This window comes from Anomaloglossus baeobatrachus, chromosome 3, assembly GCF_048569485.1.
Source record: "Anomaloglossus baeobatrachus isolate aAnoBae1 chromosome 3, aAnoBae1.hap1, whole genome shotgun sequence".
Lineage (NCBI taxonomy): Eukaryota > Metazoa > Chordata > Amphibia > Anura > Aromobatidae > Anomaloglossus > Anomaloglossus baeobatrachus.
The window spans coordinates 259,113,478-259,140,271 of record NC_134355.1 but is presented as its reverse complement, the minus strand read 5'-3'; the positions used below and the strand labels follow the sequence as shown (position 1 = coordinate 259,140,271).

At 47.1% G+C, this 26,794-nt stretch overlaps 1 protein-coding gene across 1 annotated transcript in view; it reads right to left on the bottom strand.

The window, feature by feature from the left end:
* Window positions 1-26,794, bottom strand: part of LRP11 (LDL receptor related protein 11) — a 46,849-nt gene that overhangs the window by 554 nt on the left and 19,501 nt on the right. Inside the window, exons 3-7 of the mRNA XM_075339813.1 lie at window positions 21,787-21,928; window positions 15,908-16,042; window positions 2,878-3,072; window positions 2,277-2,333; window positions 312-404 (exon numbers count right to left, since the gene is read on the bottom strand). Coding sequence (XP_075195928.1) covers window positions 312-404; window positions 2,277-2,333; window positions 2,878-3,072; window positions 15,908-16,042; window positions 21,787-21,928 — 622 coding nt within the window. The remainder of the gene's footprint in view (window positions 1-311; window positions 405-2,276; window positions 2,334-2,877; window positions 3,073-15,907; window positions 16,043-21,786; window positions 21,929-26,794) is intronic.

The window sequence follows — 26,794 nt, the reverse complement described above, 5'->3', positions numbered from 1 at the left end:
ACACATGCGCCGACAGGGCCATTGACTGTAATGGAGCAGACTACATTAGCGTGTGCTCTGTTTTGTACTATTTTCGGGCACAGACGTTTTCTGCAGGCAGACACCAAAACGTAGTCGACTATGTTTTGGTGTCCACCTGCAGAAAACGTATATACCCGAAAATAGTGCATAGTGTGCATAGTACCTGTGTGACGTGTGCACAGTGCCTGTGTGACGTGTGCATAGATCTTCCAAATGACACTTAGTCATCAGAAACAAGCAGTGCAGCCTTTTGACTTGTGGCTATCGGCCATAAAGAATCTGAAAGTTACCTGCTTCAGGCGCAGGGTGTCCGTTTCCCTTTACAGTGTTTTTCGAGACTAAGAAATTCTTCTCCACTTTGTCCATTTTTGATGAAACAGTGTCTAGAAAAATGAAGAATATGTCTCAATAAGAAAGTGTTCACTGTATCCATGAAAAAATCATCAATTATCTGTGCCTGATTGTTCTTTATAACGGGAAAATGCACGTATGAAAACTGCAATAATTTCATTGTAACATGGATAGACGTGGCAAAGTATAAATAGTAGCAAAAACATTAAACGATCATTCACTGCCTGCTGCTAGGATATCTGTCTGGTTGGTATCTTGTAGCCTATTATCAGACACAATTTCTCATTATTGGACATTTTGCATTGCCATCTGAAAGCAGCATGATATAGGGGGAGAAAGCCTGATTCCAGTAATGTATTGCTTAGAGGCTGCTTTCTGCAGTTTTGATAAATCACTGTGGGGATCTCCAGAATTCCCTTTAATAAGACAGCGGTTGTAAAGCTTGCAGTGTAAGGGCAGCAAGCTGGATTAGGCTACTTTCACACATCCGGTTTGAGCCGTGCGGCTAAATACGGCTGTGAAACCTATGCAACGGATGCGGCGAAAACACCGCATCCTTTGCCTAAGTTTTTACATGCGGCCGGTCCGTTTTTTTCCGGTTGCGGCATGCTACTGAGCATGCGCAGTGGAAGAAACCGCATGTGGCGGCCGGATGCGTTTTTTTCCGCATCGCGCCGCATCCGGCGTCCATAGGCATGCATTGAAAAATGCGCCGCAGCGGCCGGATGCGGCGCGATGCGTTTTTTTTTTGCCAGAGCAAAAAACGTTGCAGGCAACGTTCCATCCGGCCGCGGCATCGGCTAAATCTGCCGCATGCGGCAAAAAACGGACCGAATGCAAGCCCATGCGGCACAATACGGCACTAATGTAAGTCTATGCAAAAAAACCCGCAACCGGCGGCAAAAAAAAACGGTTGCGGTTTTTCTGCAGAGCGCCGTATTGTGCCGCATAGCAAAAACCGGATGTGTGAAAGTAGCCTTAGTGGACTCACTGGACCACATGGTGGACCTGGGCTCACTCTTTAGTGGGAGGGGCTTAAACGCCCACCGCGAGGCGGATGCCAGGTACCACTCCCAGGGCAGTGACCGGGACTGTGGTAGCTGACCCCCAGGGCACGTGACGGACTCAGGAATAACTGGGTACAGGCAGGGTGACTGAGGCAGGCTGGACAGGTGGGGACGGACAGGAATGGTGAGCAAGGCAGGGGCACACAAGTATGGGAAGGTATGTGCTGGAAATGGACACAGGGTTAAGAGGACCTGACAACTAGCTAGCAGACTGGTATACTGACTAACTGAATGTGTTGCGCAGGCACCTCCCCTAATGGGAGGTTGCCTTAAATACACTGTGCCTCTCAGCCATAGGCTGAGAGGCATTTCCAGGAAATAGCACACTGGCTGTTAAGTGCGCATGTGTCTTAGGTGCACTCCCAGGAACCCTGTGCGGCATGTACAGGGCCCGGGAGGGGAAGGAGGCAGCAGCACACGTGGATGGCCTGGGGAGTGCAGGGGAGGATGCGAGCCAGCCGGAGAGGTAAGTCGGCAATTCTGCAGAGACGCCGGTGCTACAGAGGACCAATGCGAGGCACAGCAATAGCTGTGTATATATTGTGATGGAATGTCCCAGCCCCTTTATTCTGTTGATCAGCAGTTGACCGGTAGCGGTTGGACCCCTACAGATTGAATATTGAAGCCATCTATGGGCCGTCATTATTTAAAGGGATCCTGTCACTATGATAATTGCTATTTACCTGCAGATATAGGAAGAAATAGGAGTAATCTGCAGGTAAATAGCATTTCTCGTACTCAAAAACCTCTATAATCCATCCACATCTGTCATTCAATAGCAGGAAAATTAAAAAAAGCTGTTTTTGTATCTAGAAAAATAGAAGATCAGCAATATACCTGGTGCTGCTTCCAGATTTCGTCTTGGGTCCAAAGTTGTAGAAGGTAGAATGGCTCCTACACAAAGGCACAATAAAAAATACCTAAGAACGGATAGATTTCCTTCGCTAAACATTACGGTGATGTGAACTGTAGCGGCCATTGTAAGTTTAGTAACTTGTAGCAATTATTCTTTATTTCCCTCCTTATTCTTTTTACCCATCTGATGTATTTCAGTTTTATATTTCCCAAAATGTTAATTTTTTATAACCGCCCCAAAACATTCAAAATTGATCATAGATATGGGGTATAAAAACTGCTGATGTGTTCCCTTTAAAAAAATGTTCCTGCCGGGAGCTGCCACTAGGGGGAGCTAAAACTCTTATTACAGGCAGACTTATTAGAGCTATATAACTCAGTCTTCAGCAGCGGCTGCAGGTGGAGGGGACTTAACTATGGCTGCATAGACAGGTTATGTTGTACTCTATCCAAAAATCAGAGCTCCAACCTCTATAAAGATATTAAAAGTAATCTGAATTGTAGACTTATTAAGGAAACAATGTAGGATCACCAGGTCTTAGATCTTAAGTATGTCATATACTTGCTCCATTAAATATCTCACCTGTCTTGATTTTATTATCGCCATTCCTTGCCTCGAGAAGAGTGCGATTTTTTACACTGGAGGATACAGATATTTTCTGTCCTGTGACTCTGGGTTTTTCCACAGCAGATTCCCTGTCTTTGTCCACCTCACTTCCCGAGCCATGGCTGCTAGTCTTGTCAGATATGTGGATCACCGTCTTCCGACCAGAACTGACTGCATGAATATGATTGACTGGTTATATATCACAAGTAGGAACATCACAAAGACAAAAAACAGCATGCTGCCTTATTTCTGTATGTACGTGTGGTGTGATGTTAATTCAGTAGAAAAGAGGCGCTGCAGCAGCTGTGGCATGGGACTATGATGCGCACAGCAACTGCTGAGGAACCTCTTTTTACAAAAGGAGAACTTCAGACGTATACAGTCAGGGCCATAAATATTTGGACAGTGACACAAGTTTTGTTATTTTAGCTGTTTACAAAAACATGTTCAGAAATACAATTATATATATAATATGGGCTGAAAGTGCACACTCCCAGCTGCAATATGAGAGTTTTCACATCCAAATCGGAGAAAGGGTTTAGGAATCATAGCTCTGTAATGCATAGCCTCCTCTTTTTCAAGGGACCAAAAGTAATTGGACAAGGGACTCTAAGGGCTGCAATTAACTCTGAAGGCGTCTCCCTCGTTAACCTGTAATCAATGAAGTAGTTAAAAGGTCTGGGGTTGATTACAGGTGTGTGGTTTTGCATTTGGAAGCTGTTGCTATGACCAGACAACATGCGGTCTAAGGAACTCTCAATTGAGGTGAAGCAGAACATCCTGAGGCTGAAAAAAAAGAAAAAATCCATCAGAGAGATAGCAGACATGCTTGGAGTAGCCAAATCAACAGCCGGGTACATTCTGAGAAACAAGGAATTGACTGGTGAGCTTGGGAACTCAAAAAGGCCTGGGCGTCCACGGATGACAACAGTGGTGGATGATCGCCGCATATTTTCTTTGGTGAAGAAGAACCCGTTCACAACATCAACTGAAGTCCAGAACACTCTCAGTGAAGTAGGTGTATCTGTCTCTAAGTCAACAGTAAAGAGAAGACTCCATGAAAGTAAATACAAAGGGTTCACATCTAGATGCAAACCATTCATCAATTCCAAAAATAGACAGGCCAGAGTTAAATTTGCTGAAAAACACCTCATGAAGCCAGCTCAGTTCTGGAAAAGTATTCTATGGACAGATGAGACAAAGATCAACCTGTACCAGAATGATGGGAAGAAAAAAGTTTGGAGAAGAAAGGGAACGGCACATGATCCAAGGCACACCACATCCTCTGTAAAACATGGTGGAGGCAACGTGATGGCATGGGCATGCATGGCTTTCAATGGCACTGGGTCACTTGTATTTATTGATGACATAACAGCAGACAAGAGTAGCCGGATGAATTCTGCAGTGTACCGGGATATACTTTCAGCCCAGATTCAGCCAAATGCCGCAAAGTTGATCGGACGGCGCTTCATAGTACAGATGGACAATGACCCCAAGCATACAGCCAAAGCTACCCAGGAGTTCATGAGTGCAAAAAAGTGGAACATTCTGCAATGGCCAAGTCAATCACCAGATCTTAACCCAATTGAGCATGCATTTCACTTGCTCAAATCCAGACTTAAGACGGAAAGACCCACAAACAAGCAAGACCTGAAGGCTGCGGCTGTAAAGGCCTGGCAAAGCATTAAGAAGGAGGAAACCCAGCGTTTGGTGATGTCCATGGGTTCCAGACTTAAGGCAGTGATTGCCTCCAAAGGATTCGCAACAAAATATTGAAAATAAAAATATTTTGTTTGGGTTTGGTTTATTTGTCCAATTACTTTTGACCTCCTAAAATGTGGAGTGTTTGTAAAGAAATGTGTACAATTCCTACAATTTCTATCAGATATTTTTGTTCAAACCTTCAAATTAAACGTTACAATCTGCACTTGAATTCTGTTGTAGAGGTTTCATTTCAAATCCAATGTGGTGGCATGCAGAGCCCAACTCGCGAAAATTGTGTCACTGTCCAAATATTTCTGGACCTAACTGTATGTCAGTAAGTAAGGTGCTGGCACAGGCATAGGGTAAGTTCACAAAGTGCGTTTTTCGCGGCGTTTTTGCGCGTTTTTCAGGTGCGTTTTTGGCCTCAAAACTGCATGACTTTGCTTCCCCAGCAAAGTCTATGAGTTTTCATTTTTGCTGCCGGCACACGACTTTTTTTTTAAGCTGCGTTTTTGAGCTTAAAAAAAAAAATGGACATGTCAATTCTTTCCTGCGTTTTTCTGCGTTTTCCCCCCATGCAATGCATTGGAAAAACGCAGAAAAACGCAGAGATCAAAAACGCAGCAAAACGCAGCCAAAAACGCACCAAATCGCGGCAAAAACGCATGCGGTTTTTGCCATGTTTTTTTGTCGCGGGTGCGTTTTTAGCGGCCAAAAACGCAGCGTCAAAAAAACGCAGCGCGTGCACATAGCCTTAGACTCTGTACCCGTCTGCCGGAAGAGATTAGCAGTGGCACCTAGTCATGGTGGTAATGAGACACCTTTTTATAGGCCATCACTTTATATTATTTGTCACAGTAGCAAGATTACTTTTTATTCCTGCTGATGTCATGACTTTCCGTGGCATTTTGGACCTCTCATTCTTCATGTGTTCAATACTTTTCCTGTGTCATTTCTCATTATTACACATGACTAAATTTATGGACACCTAAAGATTGCTTTCTTTGCCTGTGTGGATAGGATGGGTTGTTACCAATATCTAGTGAGAATTTCATGCCATTAGAACCTTTCAAAATATATTTACTTAGAAAATTGGTAACAAGTTCATTACTTATTTCACCCGCTGTATACATATGCATACTGATTATTTCATGCATTATTACTGCATTGTGCCATCACTTGGGGCTATTAACTGTCTTGCCTATTTTTCCTGTTGTCTATTTCTTAGGCCTGCGACACACATCCGTGCCGCCGGTACGTGTTTGTCATTTTTTACACGTTCCGGTGGCACGGAGACACGTTAAGCAATGCTACCCTATTGTAGCAGCCACACATATAAAAACCACACGGAACGTGTGTCCGTGTGCGTTTGTACGTGTGTGCGTTTTTCAAAGCGCTGACATGTCAGTGTTTTCTCCCGCAGCACGGGTGTCACACGGCCCGCACCCGTACCACACGGGTGTAGTGTGGATGCGGTCCCATGTGACACGCGCCGGAGAAAACACACGTGTCAGTGAACAAAAACCAAAACATTTACTCACCTTCTCCAGCCCTCCTGTCTCTGCTGCTGCTGCCACTTGCTGCCGACCGCCACTCATTATTCTCATTTAATATTCACTTCACTGCCTGGCAGCAGCAGCAGCGGGGAGACGGGAGGGCTGGAGTCCGAGGATCAGCACCACGGACAGCAGCGCGGACAGCAGGAAGGACCAGGTGAGTATGTAAATTACCGGTTCTACGTGTGCTATCACAGATAGCACACATAGAACACACGTGGCCCGCACGTACCAGAGACACGTACTTACCTGCACGCAACACGCAGGGGAAATACGTGTCTCTCGGCACGTGCGTGAATTTCACGTGAGTGTGGCAGAGGCCTTATAGGGGGTTGCTCACTACTTGGATAACCCCTTCTCACGTCACATGTTTCCCCCAATTAAATTAAAAAAGCTCATACTCACCTCCGGTGATAGCACAGGTCCAACGGGGTCGGAGTTCGGGGCTCATGTGAGGTTGTGATGTCATGCAGGCACCACATCCAATCACTGCCGGCTTCTCTCTCCCACCTTTGGATTTAGGAGTAATCAACAGGAGGAGAGCGGCAGCAGCAGTTCCGACTTTCTGTTGAGTAACTCATATGAGAGAGAAACTAGCAGTGATTGGCTATGGTGCTTGCATGACGTCACACCTCACATAAGCCCCGGGAGTGAGAGCGCTGATCGAAGCCAGCAGTGATTGGCCATGGTGCTTGCATGACGTCACACCTCACATAAGCCCCGGGAGTGAGAGCGCTGATCGAAGCCGGCAGTGATTGGCCATGGTGCTTGCATGATGTCGCACCTCACATAAGCCCCGGGAGTGAGAGCGCTGATCGAAGCCGGCAGTGATTGGCCATGGTGCTTGCATGATGTCGCACCTCACATAATCCCCGGGAGTGAGAGCGCTGATCGAAGCCGGCAGTGATTGGCCATGGTGCTTGCATGATGTCACACCTCACATGAGCCCCGGGAGTGAGAGCGCTGATCGAAGCCGGCAGTGATTGGCCATGGTGCTTGCATGATGTCACACCTCACATAATCCCCGGGAGAGAGAGCGCTGATCAAAGCCGACAGTGATTGGCCATGGTGCTTGCATGACGTCACACCTCACATGAGCCCTGGGAGTGAGAGCGCTGATCGAAGCCGCAGTGATTGGACATGGTGCTTGCATGACATCACATGAGCCCTAAGAATGCAAACGCTGACACCTCTGGAAGGCGCCACCAGTGGAGGTATATAGTTACATAGTTACTAAGGTTGAAAAAAGACTTAGGTCCATCTAGTTCAACCTTCCTCCACCAGTTCTACATTTAGTCACTAAGTCATTTATAACCAACAATGTTGTGTGTACTGAGGAAATCATCCAGCCCTTTTTTGAAAGCTGTTATAGTATCTGCCATTACTACCTCTTGTGGTAGGGTATTCCACAGTCTGACTGCTCTAACTGTAAAGAACCCTTTCCTATTTAGCTGTCGGAATCGCTTTTCTTCCACTCGCAGTGAGTGCCCCCTGGTCCTTAGTATTGTCTTCGGAAGAAATAAGTCATGTGCCAGTCCTTTATATTGACCACACATATATTTATACATATAAATGAGATTGGCCTTTTGGTATGAGCTTTTTTATTTTAATTGGGGGAAACGTGGAGTGAGAAGTGGTTGTCCAAGTAGTGGACCTTGTATGGATTCCTGCACTCTATCTTTTATGTTTTCTTTTGCATTTCTATATGGTCTTAGTCATGCTTCTCACGCTAGGGTCTTTCTGATATGCTGCATGTGACCTGTACTTATACACTACCGTTCAAAAGTTTGGGGTCACCCAGACAATGTTGTCTTTTCCATGACAAATCATACTTTTATTTATCAACTGAGTTGCATAATGAATAGAAAATATTATCCAGACATTGACGAGGTTAGAAATAATGATTTTTACTTGAAATAATAATTTTCTCCTTCAAACTTTGCTTTCGTCACAGAATGCTCCTTTGCAGCAATTCCAGCTTTGCAGGCCTTTGGCATTCTAGCTGTTAATTTGCGGAGGTAATCTGGAGATATTTCAACCCCCTCCCCCCCCCTCCCACAAGTTGGATTGGCTTGATGGGCACTTTTTGCGTACCATACGGTCAAGCTGCTCCCACAACAGCTCTATATTGTTGAGATCTGGTGACTGGGCTGGCCACTCCATTACAGAGAGAATACCAGCTGCCTGCTTCTTTCCTAAATAGTTCATGCATAATTTGGAGGTGTGCTTTGGGTCATTGTCCTGTTGTAGGATGAAATTGGCTCCAATCAAGCACTGTCCACAGGGTATGGCATGATGTTGCAAAATGGAGTGATAGCCTTCCTTATTCAAAATCCCTTTTACCTTGTACAAATCTCCCACTTTACCAGCACCAAAGCAGCCCCAGATCATCACATTACCTCCACCATGCTTGACAGATGGCGTCAGGAACTCTTTCAGCATATTTTCAGCTGTTCTGCATCTCAGAAATGTTCTTCTGTGTGACCCAAACACCTTAAACTTCCATTCGTCTGTCCATAACACTTTTTTCCAATCTTCCTCTCTCCAATGTCTGTGTTCTTTTGCCCATATTAATCTTTTACTTTTATTAGCCAGTCTCAGATATGGCTTTTTCTTTGCCACTATGCCCTGAAGGCCAGCATCCCGGAGTCGCCTCTGCACTATAGACGTTGACACTGGCATTTTGCGGGTACTATTTAATGAAGCTGCCAGTTGAGGACCTGTGAGGCATGGATCTGTCAAACTAGAGACTAATGTACTTGTCTTGTTGCTCAGTTGTGAAGCGGGGCCTCCCACTTCTCTTTCTACTCTGGTTAGAGCCTGTTTTTTCTCTCGTCTGAAGGGAGTAGTACACACCATTGTAGGAAATCTTCAGTTTCTTGGTAATTTCTCGCATGGAATATCCTTCATTTCTAAGAACAAGAATAGACTGTCGAGTTTCACATGAAGTTCTCTTTTTTTGGCCATTTTGAGAGTTTAATGGAACCAACAAATGTAATGCTCCAGATTCTCAACTAGCTCAAAGGAAGGTCAGTTTTATAGCTTCTCTAATCAGCAAAACTGTTTTCAGCTGTGCTAACATACGGTACTTGCTCAAGGGTTTTTAAGGGATTTCTAAACATCCATTAGCCTTCTAACACAGTTAGCAAACACAATGTACCATTAGAACACTGGAGTGGTGGAAATGGGCCTCTATACACCCATGTAGATATTGCATTAAAAAACAGATATTTGAAGCTAGAATAGTCATTTACCACATTAGCAAGGTATAGAGTGTATTTCTGTTTAATTTAATGTCAGCTTCATTGAAAAAAAGTAGGATTTTTGTGTACTCACCGTAAAATCTCTTTCTCTGAGTCTTCATTGGGGGACACAGGACCATGGGTTATGCTGCTGTCACTAGGAGGCTGACACTAAGTAAACATAAAAAAGTTAGCTCCTCCCTAGCAGCATACACCCCGAGCCGGAGGCGGGCTCAGATCAGTTGGTGCACAAGCAGTAGGAGGAGTACCAGAATCACCATACATAAAAACAAGTTGTAACTAAAACAATGCAGCCGTGTAAACAAGAGGTCTATGAACATAAGACCGCTGAAAAATAGCAGGCAAATGCAATTGAACAACCAAAAAACCAAGCAGGGTGGGTGCTGTGTCCCCCAATGAAGACTCAGAGAAAGAGATTTTACGGTGAGTACACAAAAATCCTACTTTCTCTATCGTTTCATTGGGGGACACAGGACCATGGGACGTCCAAAAGCAGTCCCTGGGTGGGAATACCGAAAAACCCGCAGATAGGAAGAAAACAACAACCTCCCTCGGCGGGCTTGCACTATAATTGAATGCTGCCACCCTATTACAGGTGTGCAACTGCTGCCTGCAAGACCATTCTCCCAAAACTAGCATCTGCCGATGCTTGGGTGTGAACCTGGTAGAACCTAGTAAAGGTGTGCAGGCTAGACCAGGTGGCGGCCTTGCAGACCTGGTCGGCCGACGCCTGATGCCTAATCGCCCAAGAGGCTCCCACTGCACGGGTAGAGTGCGCTCTTACCCCCCGCGGCGGAGACTTGTCCCGAATCCGATAGGCCTCTGATATGGCGGAACGGATCCATCTGGCAATTGTGGCCTTGGATGCCGATTCACCCCTCTTGGGACCAGAAGGGAGGACAAACAGACCATCTGACTTACGGAACGGCGCGGTTCTGGAGACATAAATTCTAAGTGAACGCACTAGGTCCAGGGTGTGCAAGGAGCTCTCCAAGCTGTGAGAGGGGCCAGGACAGAAGGATGGAAGAACGATTTCTTCGTTAAGATGGAACGGGGAGACCACCTTTGGGAGAAAAGCGGGATCTGGCCGGAGAACCGCTTTGTCCTGGTGAAAAATCAAAAAGGGGGAACGACAAGAGAGAGCTGCCAGCTCTGACGTCCTGCGAATAGAAGTGATGGCAACGAGAAACACCACCTTCCAAAACAGGTGAGAAAGGGAAGATTCTCGCAAGGGCTCGAATGGGGGGCCCTGAAGTGACCCTAGGACTAGATTAAGGTCCCACGGCTCTAGAGGCCGACGGTACGGCGGTGCCAGGTGGGCCACTCCCTGGATGAAGGTCTTAACCTGTGAACGAGCGGCCAGTGGCTTCTGAAACAGGATTGATAACGCCGATATCTGGCCCTTTAGTGTTGCGAGCGAGAGACCCGCATCTAGGCCTGACTGCAAGAATGCCAATAGGGAAGGAAGGGAGAAGGCGAGTGGAGAAGAAATATTATGTTCTTCACACCATCTGAAGAAAACCTTCCACGTGCGGTAGTACATTTTTGATGAAGATGGCTTCCTGGCCCTAATCATTGTCTGAATCACTCTTGAGGAAAAACCAGCCTTAGCTAGAACCCAGGATTCAATGGCCAGGCCGTCAAATTTAGGACCTGTGAGTTCTGATGGAAAAGAGGTCCCTGCTGCAGGAGATCTGGACGGTCTGGAAGGCGCCACGGAGCGTCTGCGAGGAGCTGAGTGAGTTCCGCGAACCATGCTCGCCTGGGCCAGTCCGGAGCCACTAGGATGACCGGAATTCCTTCCGCCTTGATCTTCTTGAGGACCCTCGGAATTAGAGGGAGCGGAGGGAAGATGTACGGGAGACTGAACTGGCTCCATGACAGGGTGAGGGCGTCGACTCCTAAAGCCAAGCGGTCGCGGCACCGCGCTACAAACTGCGGAACCTGACGGTTGAACCGGGAGGCCATTAGGTCCACGTCCGGAACTCCCCATCTGTCGCAGATCTGGTTGAAGACTTCCCGGTTGAGGGACCATTCTCCGGAGGCGAGGCCTTCCCTGCTGAGGAAGTCCGCCGCCCAATTGTCCACGCCTGGGATGTGTACCGCTGAGATCAGGGAGTGATGACATTCGGCCCAGTGCAAAATCTTCTTGACTTCTCGCATTGCCCCGACACTTCTTGTGCCGCCTTGGTGGTTGATGTACGCCACCGCCGTCGCATTGTCCGACTGGATCCTGACCGGGCAACCCTGTACTAGGTGCCGAAACTGCTGCAAGGCTAGTCGGATGGCTCTTATCTCCAAAATGTTGATCTGGAGACAACTCTCCCTCGGTGACCATCGGCCCTGCGCTGTGTGATGCCGAAACACTGCTCCCCAGCCCTGGAGACTGGCGTCGGTGGTTACTATCTTCCAGTGGAGCGGGAGGAAAGACCTTCCTGATGTGAGGTTGCGTTAATTGAGCCACCAACGGAGGGAATGGCGGGTCTCCGGCGAAAGATGAAACCTGCGGTCCAGAGAAAAGGGAGATCTGTCCCACTTCTTCAGCAAGGCCAGCTGGAGGGGCCGGAGATGGAACTGTGCAAAGGGTACCGCTTCCATCGCCGCCACCATACGACCGAGGACCCGCATGCCGAACCTGATGGAAACTTGGCGCTGACGCCGGAGAGCGCGGAGGCCTCGTTGTAGGGAGGACATCTTCTCCTGTGTGAGGAAAACTCGCCCTTGGATGGTATCGAATACCATGCCTAAAAAGGTGATCCGACGGGCCGGGGTCAGAGAGGACTTCTTCCGATTTATCAGCCACCCTAACCGTGAAAGGGTGTCGATCGTGAACTGAACCCCAAGACGACAGTCCTCGAAGGAAGAGCCCTTTATCAACATATCGTCCAAGTACGGGATGACCATGACACCCCTGGAATGCAGGACGGACATGGCAGCAGCCATGATCTTCGTAAAGACCCTGGGTGCGGATGCGAGGCCGAAGGGGAGAGCCGTGAACTGGAAGTGATCTTCCGCTATCACAAAGCGGAGGAACTGTTGGTGAGGGGTGGCTATCGGGACGTGAAGATAGGCGTCTTGAATATCCAGCGATGCCAGGAATTCGCCTACCTCCATGGACGCGATGACGGACCGGAGTGACTCCATTCGAAACGGCCGAGGCCTCACCAACCTGTTTAGAAGCTTTAGGTCGAGGACGGGACGGACAGAGCCGTCCTTTTTGGGGACCACGAAAAGGTTGGAAAGAACCCCTTGAAACGCTCTGCGGGAGGGACTGGTACCACGACTCCGGCTCGGAGGAGGGAGTCTATGGAGTGAAAGAACGCGCGAGCCCGCGCGGGAGACTCGGGAGGGCGAGATAGGAAAAAACGTCTCGGTGGCTTTGCTTCGAATTCTATTTTGTAGCCTGATGTGATGATCTCTCTGACCCAGGCATCGGCAGTCAGGGGGATCCACACATGCTGAAAACGAGACAGACGCCCTCCCACAAGTCTGGCGCTGTTGCGCGCCGACCGCGAGTCACTTGGAGGAACGTCGGCGGTAACCAGAAGAGGATCTCGTGGGCTGGCGGGGGCGTGAACGCCAGGTGGGATTGGTCTTGAATGACGGGGTCTTCCTGTCTCTCGGAGGAGAGCGGCTTTTCCGCGGCTGGGGATTGGAGTTGAAGCTGCGAAAGGGCCGGAAACGAGCGGTGGGGCGCCGATTCTGGAAGCGCTTAGGGCGCAATTGGGGGAGAGATGTACTCTTTCCTCCCGTTGCATCGGAGATCAGCTGGTCCAGCCTATCTCCGAAGAGACGCTCCCCTAGGAAGGGCAGGGAAGTTAGTGACTTCTTAGAGGCCGCATCCGCGTTCCAGGACCGGAACCAGAGGGCTCGACGGATGGCCACATTGTTGCTGGCGGCCTGGGTCGCGCAACTTGCAGACGCCAGGGCTGCATTGAGCAAGTACTCACCCGCGAGGGAAATCTGCGAGGCGATGGGAACCAGGTCCGGATTGGCAGGAATGGCGCGGAGACCGCAACGTAGCGTGTCCGCCCAGGACATCAGGGCCTTCGCAACCCAAACCGAGGCAAAGGCCGGAGAGAGGGATGTGCCCGCTGCCTCAAAGGCGGAGCGGGCCAACCTGTCAATAGTACGGTCCGTAGGGTCCTTGAGAGACGTACCGTTAGTGAGTGGAAGGACTGTATGAGAAGACAGGCGGGAGATTGGGGGGTCGACCACAGGGGAGCCTGCCCAATCCTTTCGAAGACCCTCAGGAAAGGGATAATGCAAATCGATGGACTTACCGCTGGTAAATACCCTGTCCGGCTGTTGCCTGTGGCTGCGCAGTAACTCAGCGAATTCTGGATGTCCGCTGAATGTGTTCTGGGCCCGCTTCACCCGCTTAAACGAGACCTGGGTGCTCTGGGAGGAGACGGGGTCCACCTGTACCTTCAAGGTCTGGTTTACTGCTTCTATCAGGCTATTCACCATGCGCCGAATATCAGCCGCCTGCTCTGAGTCCTGCAGGGGTGCCGCATCGGAATCATCATCGGAGCAGTCAGAAGGCTCCCTGGAGGACTGACGGTCTGGACCTGGGGATGAAGGTGAAACCTTGGAAGAGTCTGAGGACGAGACCTGGCGGGTCCGTTTTTGAGCAGCAGAGGAGGACCCTGCAACGGGGCTCACCTGCTCCGGAGGCGATTGCGCCGGGACTGCGGGAATCTGGGCGAGCGACGGCAGCAGGCGCAGAGCTTGCGCGATGGTCCGAGAAGCCTCAGAGAGGGAATCTACGGACTGGGACAGGTACGCTAGCCAGTCGGGGGGGGCAGGACGCAGGGCCCTGCAGCATATGGCGCTGTGGCGTCTGCGGTATCAGAAGCGTCGGCCGCGGAGTCCTGCGGAGGCTGTGCGTCTGTAGAACAGACGGAGCATAGTGGGGCGTCCTGACCCTGGGGAAACTTGGACTTGCAGGAGGAGCATGCAAAAAATAGTGCAAAGGGGGCCTGCTTGGATTGGGTGGGTTTAGCCTTAGGCATGGTGAAAACAGGTACTCTCCCTGGTGGCTGCTAGGAAGGAGACAGGAGAGGGTTAACTCGTCCCTAAACTCAGAGAATGCTGCCTAGTGAGGGCTACTCCTTAGGAGCAGAGCTTACCCAGGTCCTGCGTGCTGCCCACCAGTCCAGAAGAGGAGTCCAGGAGTGAGCTGGCCAGAAGAGTCAGAACGCCGGCGCGCTGCAGCCTCAGGGGACCAGAGGCAGGCTAAAATGGCGAGGGGACGCTGGAGGAGGCTGGGGGAGGAGCAGGATTCCGGCGCGAAAACCCGGAGGATTCACAGCCCCCACCATCAGCCAGGAGGCAGATCAGTGAGAGGATACAGAGGGAGACGACCGGCGGCCAATAGCGCTGCAGCGGGGGCGTGGCTAGGACGCAGGAGCGACTAGGCCGAGACCGGGGACTAAATTTATGGAGAGGGCCGGGGGAAAGTGCAGGAAAGGTCGGTCCTACCTGCAATCGGCGGCGCCGGCCCAGCGATGGATGCGGTGCAGGCAGGGCTCCCTGGCCCTGCCTGTGTACAGCGCTGCTCGTCCAGGAAGGCTCCGGGGGAGAGCGTGCTGAGGCAGGGTAGTGGACATCATGATGGGGGTAGATCAGCCCCCTAACAGGAGAAGGCAGCGTGACAGGGCCCCATCTATTACACACGCTGCGGAGGTTCCATCCCTGCTGTACTCCCCTGTATGCCCTTTGGGGTGATACCGCAGGGCGAATCAGGGGTGCCCACAAAACAACCTGCCCACACGCGCACCCCCGGGAGTGGTACCACGGGGACGGGCGGGAGAGAGGGCCCGAAGTCTCAAGCCCCCTGCGACCCTGGGGAGTGGTACCCACAGGGCTGCGGAGGATGAGTGAAGCGAATACCTGCAGAGAAAAAGACGACAGGTATGAAAGTGATGAGCGGCGCCGAAATAAAAGAAAAAAGCGCAAAAACATACATGGCTGAGGGGGGCCGAGACGGCCCACATCAGCCTCCTACGACACTAAGCTAAAACTGATCTGAGCCCGCCTCCGGCTCGGGGTGTATGCTGCTAGGGAGGAGCTAACTTTTTTATGTTTACTTAGTGTCAGCCTCCTAGTGACAGCAGCATAACCCATGGTTCTGTGTCCCCCAATGAAACGATAGAGAAATGTGCTTTTCTTTCAAAAATAAGGAAATATCTAAGTGACCCTAAACTTTTGAACTGTAGTGTATGTGGGACTGTATTGGTATTATTGCAAATGAAAAACAGGTCCAAAAAAACACCAAAAATTAGACATAAAAAAGGCACAAATCGAATAATGAATCGGGCCAAAATACCACATTCTGCGATGTAATAACAAACGAGTCCTTCTGCAGACAAGCTAACGAGATACAATGGCAGCTCTCTGTGCACATTTTGCAGTTTTTGTGATTCATAAGCAGCTGTAATGTTTTAAGCCAAGACTTAAATGTGGAGAAGAAAGACTCACAGTTCTGGCAGAAAGCTTCGTCAGAGCCGTCCGGACACTGCACCACTCGGTCACAGGCCAGCGTGATGTCTATACAACAGCCATCGTCACAGATAAACTGGTAGCGGGAACAAGCCCCGCTGCACGATGTGGACGCTGGGAGGGAAGAAAGCAGGAAAATACTAAATACAATAGTAGGGGATGTACACTGGTGTCATTTATCACTGGGGAAAGCTGCATGTGGTTACACTAAAAAGTGGGGCATGAGTGACCACGTTATAAATTGTCACCCTCGGTCCTGTGAATACAAGGGGGTCCAACATATATGAAAAGAGCTGTCCTAATAGATATATTGGGACATAGATATTTCTATGCTATCCTAGGTGTTACATACTTATATGGACCCTTTAGAGGCCTGCATGTCCGCCTATCAGCTGATGTATGCACGCACCTCCTGCAGAAGACATATGCACGGCCAATATTTGTGTCCTATATACGTTGGATAAGGATTAGAGCGGGTTCTAGGTGGATGTGATAAATTCTATGTGTAGGCTGAATGCAATAGGTTATGAGTAGCCAGTTATCATAAAGGATATTTTCTATAGGTGATCATCATTACGCTCCATCAGATACATGTGAAGCACATCACTTACATTCACACGTTACAGAAAATGTATACGCCCACAGACAGTAATGTCCGCCCTACTGTATTAGTAAGCATGGGGTAGGGTGTTGTCTATTTGCAGCGTTGAGGTCGTCATTTGAAATCCGCCCATTTCCATGTGGATATTTTCTGCATCATGTGAATGAGATTTTTAAAAACCCATTTGCTTGTATTGTACTGTACGATTTCAGCACAAATTTGCAATGTGTGAACTTGGCCTTACTGTTTACGTAAACATATCTTTATGCATTGCAGATGCAGTTCCCGCTTTTTGACACTAGATGGCAATATTGTCAAACAGATCAGATGTGAAGTTTAGTAACTGACAGACTCTTCAGACTGGGAGGCTTCAGTTCTCACCGGAGAGGACCCCTAATTGTTGGTGCGGTGGTCCAGAGAATCATATATCATGTTGTGAGTGCTGATTCCCCAGTAGAAAACCCTGTTGTATATGTATGTAAAGCACAACGGGATATGATGGCGCTATATGAGCAATCAACATAATAAATAATAACAATAATGAAATCATCACATTAAATATAAATAATCAAGTTCATTTGAGAAGGAAACAACTTGCAAAATAGAAGATAAAATGCATATATGTGTTATATGACACGCACCTCTCCAGATGAGCAGTGTTATCTCGTGGAGATGAGTTTGTCATTTGGAATTGAAAGCGTTTTTCTCATTGTGTCCTCTGGACTGCACCGCTCCGCAGACTCCCAGCTTCCTTTTTGTGACAGACTTGACTGATAGACAGTATGGGCCGGCAGCATGGTTGTATACAACCCCTAGCCCAAACTGTGGTATCTCCAATGCTGTAAGCATAGGCAGCTTTATACAGTGTGTCCACCCATATCCTGTCATTAACTTGAGAACGGCGGCAGCTATAGGAATAGAAGTGGTGTCTAGGTATAGTAAAGTATCCATGCGCTACGCAATGAAACCACCTATAGCGCCACCTGGTGGAAAACAACGGAGTTAGCATTTTTATCTTGAGATCGGAACGAGAGAGAAAAAAAGTGAATTAAAAAATTGTAGGGCATCATCAATTCAATACGAATCGACACCTTGCATACAGAGATGCTAGGATATGAAACCCTGACCCCCCCCCCAAAACATTCAATGCTGGTCACGCATATGGTACTCATTTAACTTTGATGCTCAAAGTGGCCACCGTCAGCTGCAATGCACATCTGGACTCTGTAGAGCATACTGTATCTTGCTGCACATTGGGCAATATGGTAGGTGACATGTTTGCACAAGCATCTGTAATACGTCGTCGTAGGTCCTGCAATGTTGGTGGAGGGGTCGCATACACCTACTGTTTGATGTGACCTCACAGAAAGAAGTCCAATGGGGTCAGGTCAGGTGAGCGTGGAGGCCACTCCATGCAGCCACCATACCCAATGACTTGTAGGAAGGTCTCCATGAGGTATCGCTTCATGTTCACAGCCGTGTGAGTTTTACATGTTTTAATCATAGCATTTCTGTATACAAGGTGTAGATTCGTATTGAATTGATGAAGCTCTACAACTTTGTAATTCACTTTTTTTCTCTATCTCGTTCCGTTTTCGAGATAAAAATGCTAACTCCGTTGTTTTCCACCAGGTGGCGCTATAGGTGGTTTCATTGCGTAGCGCATTGATACTTTACTATACCTAGACACCAGTTCTATGCCTATAGCTGCCACCATTCTCAAGTTAATGGCGGTGGACAGGATATGGGTGGACACACTGTATGTGCAGCAACAGATTCAGCCATCTGGTGATCTTCTGAGCAGCGCTTACAAGCTTTTGAAAAAGCTTGTAAGCACTTCAACTACTTGCATATGAAACCAACTACCAGTGATAGACTGCAAAAGTCGCCGGCAAGCTGGACTTGCTTGCTCTGTGGGGAGATTTGGAGATCTGTCTCATTTCATAATTCTCCCAAGCAAGCTGGAAGACCAGATGAGTATGACGTGCACTGTTACCGCTAGATTAGTGTAAAAGGATCAGTTTGCCAAATTGACGTGATGCCTGAGTGTATGCATTCTGTAAAGTGCCACACACAAAAGTACACACAGAGGATGCCTACAAACCCCACACTGACAAATGATAGATGATACCTGAACAATTCTCTACTCGTAAAATCCAAAAGACCCTGTAAGGGTCAGAGGCAAGTAGCATGTCCTCTCCAAAGCTAAGCAATGCCAATAAGCAGTGCTGGCATGTCACACTGGAGTGGGTATAACCCAGGAACAATGGTCTCCTGGTAATTACTTCAGGTCTTACTATAATGGCAGAAGCGGAATTACTTTGGTAATGAGATCAGTCTTATGTTGCCAGTGCAGAAATGTGTTGACATGCCATTAATACTACCATACTACATGATTCATTCTTATGGGAGTGCCGAAGAGCAGCAGAGCGGAGCACCAAGCTATCCCTGGTGGTCCCACTAAGAATGAAGTGCGCATGAGTGACCTCCAGTCCCTCCGCAGAGCCCCAGTTCTTGGGATCGTGGAGGTCTGAGGTCGGATTACCAGCAATTGGGAAATTATCCCCATGGATTGAAGATGTCTTCCAAACTTGAGAATAACCATGTAATAACACAGAATGTCTGATGTGGAAAAACAACATAATTTCAAGGAAACAAATAATTTTGTTCCCCTAAACTGCCCACAGTATAAGTGTATATATATACAGGGTGGTCCAAAAGTAGGTGGACAGTATGTGTAATAGGGTTATGAAGGGGGAGATTTATCAAACATGGAGTAAAGTGAAACTGACTCAGCTGCCCTTAGCAACCAATCAGATTCCACCTTTCATTTTCCAAAGAGTCTGTGAAGAATGAAAAGTGGAATCTGATTGGTTGCTAAGGGCAACTGAGTCAGTTTCACTTTACACCATGTTTGATAAATCTCCCCCTTCATAGCCCTATTACACATACTGTCCACCTACTTTTGGACCACCCTGTATATATATATATCTATACACACACTCATACTGTGAGCAGTTTAGGGGAACAAAATTATTCGTTACCTTTAAATTATGTTTTTTTCCCACATCAGACACTTCTGAGTTATTACATGGGTATTCTCAAATTCATAACCCTATTACACATACTGTCCACCTACTTATGGACCACCCAGTATAGTGTATTAGTATTTTAACTTGTACCCGCCATATGACAAAGCAATGCTGAACACATACACATATTGTGTTTGCTCCTCCTATGCTAGTTACCAGCTTCCAGTCAAGTGGGAGGGGCTGGATCACAGAAGAGTCAGACCTCTAATTGCCCCCACTGGTGTATGATTGATGGGCTGAAGCGGTTCCTGAACTGTACATATCCCACACATGCTCGCTGACAGCTGGCTCTCTGGGGATGCACAGGGCAGTTGGGTATGCTTCCCCAGCTTCACGCTTACATTGAACGTGCTCCGGAATCAGCAGGAAGTGACAGTCGTACACCCTGAACTGCGTACATGCACAAAATCTGTGTCACGGTCGGAATGGCAAATGTCCAGTGCATGGCATGACAGACGCACATGGACCAACGACTGATTAGTTCACACAGCAAAACATATAGGAATCAATAAAGAAGGCACTGACAATAGGGAGCTGGGGTTGGGAAACCTCCTGACCCCGTGTCTGTCCTCTAACATCCCTAAAATTCCTTTTACCCTCTTCGCCGTCACGTGCCTTGTCCTTAACTGTCCCTCCAATCACCCTGTATAGTACCAAAACCGGGCAGTGCACTAGACGTCACCACTACGGTAATATTCCATTGGGGACCATAGACAAAAAAGTATATACACCAACTTCCACAGTTGCAGCTAAGCCCCATTCCTCCAAAAGACAAGGCTTTCACCAGCAGAACTACAACAGCAATGCTTCAGCAGCAGCAGTACTCCAGTGGCTACCAGAGCTTCCTTACTCTGCGGTGGCTACTTAATAATGAAAATTCTATTACCGGCATCATGCAATGGAGAATGTGACTATTTAAAGGAGATGGAAGTAGTCACAAACCTCACCTGACGAGAAATAACCAGGAGTTGCTAGCAAGTAAAAGGACATTAACCCTTGCTGCACCAAGAAAACGCAAACGTTTAAAATCCCAGCGTTTCACAAGGCAATGTAAGACTAAGATCCCAGAGCTGTCACAAGTCTCCTAGAGGTGGTAGACACTTGTGACAATCTGTATAGCATGATGGTGGAAACAAGTCAGCCCATCGATTAAACTCTTGTAATGTGATTAGATGCTCTGAAGCTTGACTGTTTCAAGATTTGGCACTTGCCACTTGATTGAAAGCAGGTAACTAGCAAAGGAGGCGCAAACACAAAAAAGGACTATTTTGCAGAATTTCATGGACAGTTTAGTTTTACTCTAGTATATACAGGCTAAAAGATTAATACAACCCTAAGGTGCCATAATGAAGTGGCAAGTTTCTGTTGATGTTAAGGCGTATCGCTAAGATTATCAAACAATGAAGGTCCAACATTTGGAAGTCCACTTGTGCTTGGTACTACCACACAACCCTTCTCAAGTAAATACTAGTGAATGTTAAGTGCTGTAGATCCTTCAGTAATTTTCCATTTATGTTATTTAGTAACATGGGAAAACCCTGTAAACGAATAAAGTGCTGGGTAGTAGACTGGTACACTAAGGGGTGCTTTACACGCTGCGATATCGGTATTGATATCGCTAGCGAGCGTACCCGCCCCCGTCGGTTGTGCGTCACGGGCAAATCGCTGCCCTTGTCGCACAACCTCGCTTACACCTGTCACACGCACTTACCTGCCTAGCGACGTCGCTGTGACCAGCGAACCACCTCCTTTCTAAGGGGGCGGTTCGTTCGGCGTCATAGCGACGTCACTAAGCGGCCGCCCAATAGCAGAGGAGGGGCGGAGATGAGCGGGCCGAACATCCCGTCCACCTCCTTCCTTCCTCATTGCCGGTGGGACGCAGGTAAGATGTTCATCGCTCCTGCGGTGTCACACATAGCGATGTGTGATGACGCAGGAACGAGGAACAGCATCGCTACTTACCTGACAACGACTTTTTTGTAATTAAACGACCTCTCCAAGACAAACGTTTTTTGTCTTTTTTGCGATCATTTTAGGTCGCTCCAACCTGTCACACGCTGCGACGTAACGACGCCGGATGTACGTCACAAACACCGTGACCCCGACGATATATAGTGATGTCGCAGCGTGTAAAGCACCCCTAAGAATAATATGTAGGAACCTACCTGACTTATGATGTTCTTCAGGGAGGACACTAACGGAAACGTTGTCTGAGCTCTTCTGACCAGATGTATCAGTAACAGTCAGCTTCAGAGTATAAACGCCTTCTTGCAAATGGGAAAGCCTCAGTGTCCCTGGTTGGGGAACCTATAAAAATACCACGTGTTAGTTATCTGACATATTTATCCAATTCTAGTAAGCATTCATATGGAAGTGATGGGAATATCACTGCCATTATTTACCACATAGCACATATAACTTGTACTTTCACGCCAACTTCTTCCAGTAGCTCCTGCCTTCCATCAAGTAAAGGAGATTTCCTCCTCTTCGAGGCGCGTGTTAGACAAGTAATAATTACAGAGCTTATATTAGTTGATGTAGTACGGCATGTTTGATACATATGTTTGACAGTATCCACAGCGTTATTACTAAGGATAAAGCACACAATAAGACACAATGCAGAACTTAGTAATATTATTCAGTTATACAAATGTTTCTAGCATCTGACATGTGGTACAGAAAGTCTGATCAGCACATCAGTGAGGATTATATCAAAGTCCCTACAAACCATCCCAACTAGTGGCCAGCAATGCATTACATCTCCACTGAATTTAAAGGGGTTATCCAGCACTATGCTTATTAATTCAGAGGGGCTACGCTGTTAAGACAGGTAGTTGATGTTACAAGTGGCTAGCTAAGAAGACTTAAGACAGGGATCCCTGCGCCGACCCTCAACCCAGAGGTACACTTAGGGTAGTGATGTCTGGGCCTCCAGCGTGTCCCTGTCTCCTATTCACTTCTGACTTAACCCAACGCTACCCTCCACCCCCGGGGTGAGCAGGACACACCGAGATAACCCCCCCTCCCAAAAAGACACAGACAATGGTAAGAATTAGAACTCATTCACTCTGCAGACAACCAGAAAAGGAAGACAATAAAGGGACAGGAGGAAATAAAATATAAGGGAGGAAGTAAAGCACACCAACGGACACTTCCACACCACACAAGCAACAGATCGCAGGCCACTAAAAAAGGATTCCCAAAGGCACCGGATATTAGCACGAGCAGATTCTATCTTCGGCGATCTAACAAACTCCCCAGCCTTAAATAGGGAGAGGCCAACTGTGAATCAGCAACTTGACTCTCAGAAGAGTCACTCACTACTCAGAAAAGGATTAATTCCTACAGGGCTGGGAGCAGTGGACACAACTCAGCTGATGTCTATTAGAGCTCAGCATTTAAGAGAAACCAGGTTGCCTGTCGGACGTTGAAATGTGAACAGGGACTGGCACCATGGCTGTAATCTGCAAGTGCGAATCCCGACAGCACAAGGGAGTTAAGCAGCTAGGAGCTGGCTGTCAATTAGTATAACTTTGGCAGAGGCGGCCCATCGACAGAGCAAAATGGGAAAGAATCAGGGATATATACATTTCTGGGCCAGGGGCACTATCAGGCCAAATAATGTGGTATTGCCATCAGGAGCAAATAAAAAAGATTGGATGAAACTTGCCACCTGCAGGGTCCCATTCAGTTAAATAGGTTGTCTGGGACTTTAAACATTGATGACCTATCTTTAGGATAAGTCATCAATGTCTAAGTGGTTGGTGTGCGACATCCGACACCTCCACCAATCAGCTGTTCCCGATGCCACTGCCGATGGCTGATACCTTTCAGTTGCAGAGCTGCACAGCTCTATAGATAAAATAGTAAATGCAGCCAGGTAATGCACATCGCCCTGTATTGATTAGAATAGGGGGCAGATATGCAGTACCAGCCAAGGATATTATACAGTTGACAAAGACGTGCAGCTCTACATCTGAGTAGTTCCGACGGGCGGAGGCAGCAGGAGCAACTGATCGGTGGAGGCACCAGGTGTCACACCCCCACCAATCAGACATTGATGACTTATCCAAATGATAGGTCATCAATGTTAAAGTTCCAAACAAACCCTTTACCTGATCACAGATATGTGGCGTTGCCCTCATAAATTTAATTTGGTGAACAGAACATATCAATAACAACAAAGTGAAAGGGAAGCTGTCTGCAGATTTTTGCTACCCCATTTGAGAGCAGCATGATGTAGGGGGATAGATGATGTATCATTTACATACCTGCTTGATGCAGTTTTGATTAAATCACTATTTTATTTTCTGCTGATCTACCAGCAGTTCTCTGAATGCTGAGCTCTGTATAACTACATTCACATCACTGATTAGCAGCTTTGTGTGGATACTGTGCGTAGGCAGAAAGCTGCTAATCAGTGTTGGGGTGGGGTTATACAGAGCACATGAATAAGGAACAGTATACGTAATCAGGATTATTAGTCCTCTGTTGATAATCTCCTCCTAATAAAACAAAGATTTTATAAACACAACAGAAAGCAGTTTAGTAATGACACGTTGTTTGAATCTGTGTATAAGTTATGCTGCTTTCAGATAAGGTGACAAAACCTGGTGAAAGATTCCATTTAAATGATAAGTCTTCAATCAATCATGTGAGTGCGAAGTCTGGGTCCTTCCATCTTCCCTTCCTCCACCACAATGATGTAATATGCATGCCCTCATAAGGCAGAGATTTCTGTATCTATTAGAGCAGGGGTGGGCAATTAATTTTCCCAAGGGGCTACATGAGAGACCATGACTGATGTGGAGGGTTACATGACAGCTGAGCTCTGACTCTCACAACCAGGGATGGTCCAAGTGCCAACCCTGGCTGTTTAACCCTTTAAATGCTGTGATTGATAGATTGTAGCATTTAGGGGGCTGGGCGAGGGAGTGCACGCCTCCTATCCGATTGGTGCCTCCGCAAAGATATCGCAAGGGCCCAATTCTTGCAATGGCAACCAGAAGTCGTCATGATGACCTCCGGGTTACCCAGCTATGGAAAGCCTCTGAGATCATGCCAGGAGCATGATCTCAGAGGTTTGTGTCAGTGCAGCACTGACATATACTGTATAATTATTGCAATGCGAGTGCATTACAATGCATTATATTAGTGATCAGAGCAATGAAAGTTAATGTCCCATATAGAGATTAAGTAAAGAAGAAAATAAAATGTAAAAATATTTAAAAAAAAATCAGAAACTAAAGAAGAAATAAAATGAAAAAAAATTATACAATAAATATGCATATTTATGTTAAAAAAGTACACATATTTGATATCGTCACGTCCAACAATCCGATCTAGAAGGCTAGTTAACCCCTTCTTTGAATGCTGTAAACAAAACATTTTGCAAAAACTGTCTTTTCATCATGCAGCTAACAAAAAGGTGGAATAAAACGTGATCAAAAAGGCACATGTAAATAAAAATGGTATCACTGAAAACGTCATCTTGTCCCGCAAAAAAAAACAAAACTGCCATACAGTGCTGCCAGCCAAAAAATAAAAAAAAGTTATAGCTCTTAGAATACAGCAATGCAAAAACTTTTTTTTTTACTATAAAATTGTTAAGACGGTGTAAAAGCGGCAAAACATAAAAAATCATGTAAATGTGGTATCGCTGTAATCATACTGACCTGGAGAATAAAACTGTCTTATCATTTTTACGACATGGTGAGCAGCATAAAAAAAATCCTAGATTGTTCTTTCTTCTTGATTCTGCCTCACAAAAAGCAGAATAGAAAGCGATCAAAAAATATTATGTAGCCTTTATTTGGTAAAAAAAAAGTTTTTTAGTGTGGTAAAAGCCAAGCCTAAAAAAAATCTTATGTAGATCTGGTATCACTGTAATCATACTCACATGAGGAATAAAGCTGCCCTATCACTTACATTATTATTATTATTATTATTATTATAGCGCCATTTATTCCATGGCACTTTAAAAGTGAAAGAGGGTATACGTACAACAATCATTAACAGTACAAAACAGACTGGTATAGGAGGAGAGAGGACCCCGCCCGCGAGGGCTCAGTCTACAGGGAATGGGTGAGGATACAATAGGTGAGGACAGAGCTGGTTGCGCAGTGGTGTACTGGACTGAGGGCTATTGTAGGTTGTAGGCTTGTTGGAAGAGGTGGGTCTTCAGGTTCCTCTTGAAGCTTTCCACGGTAGGGGAGCGTTTGATATGCTGAGGTAGAGCGTTCCAGAGTATGGGGGAGGCACGGGAGAAATCTTGTACGCGATTGTGGGAAGAGGAGATAAGAGAGGAGTAGAGAAGGAGATCTTGTGAGGATCTGAGGTTGCGTGCAGGTAGGTACCGGGAGACTAGGTCACAAATGTAAGGAGGAGACAGGTTGTGGATGGCTTTGTATGTCATGGTTAATGTTTTGAACTGGAGTCGTTGGGCGATGGGAAGCCAGTGAAGGGCTTGGCAGAGTGGCGAGGCTGGGGAATAGCGGTGGGAGAGGTGGAGTAAGCGGGCCGCAGAGTTTAGGATAGATTGGAGGGGTGCAAGAGTGTTGGAAGGGAGTCCAGAGAGCAGGAGGTTGCAGTAGTCGAGGCGGAAGAGGATGAGGGGATGCACTAATGTTTTTGCTGATTCTTGGTTAAGGAAAGCACGGATCTGGGAGATATTTTTGAGCTGTAGTCTGCATGAGGTGAAAAGGGCTTGGATGTGTGGCTTGCAAGGTGAACGGCATAAAAAACAGTAATAAATCCAATTCTTCAACTGGTGTTGATTTGTTTATTTTGCTTCCTGAAGATGGCTTTAAGGAGCGGCTCATATTTATCCTGCACTCTACGCTGAGCGTTTACATTGGGGATTACTTATAAATCTCTGAAAAACAAAATTCCCAAAGGAAAATTCACTGTAATGAGGCCCATGAAGTCACTTTAAACTACCGTCTGGCCTGTGGTCCATCTTCTTACGCATCTTTTCAGGCTTGCACAAAAGTGCGGTCAACAACAGTGTTTTGCTTACCTTTGAAAAGTGGACAATGCTGTACAGAGTCTGGAGTAACTCTGGTGACTCATTATAGTGAATGGATCCATCGGGGATTTCACCTGAATTACATATTTTGGAGATGTAGATGGAAACCCCAATGTAAGTGCTCAGTATAGAGCAGAGAATAAATT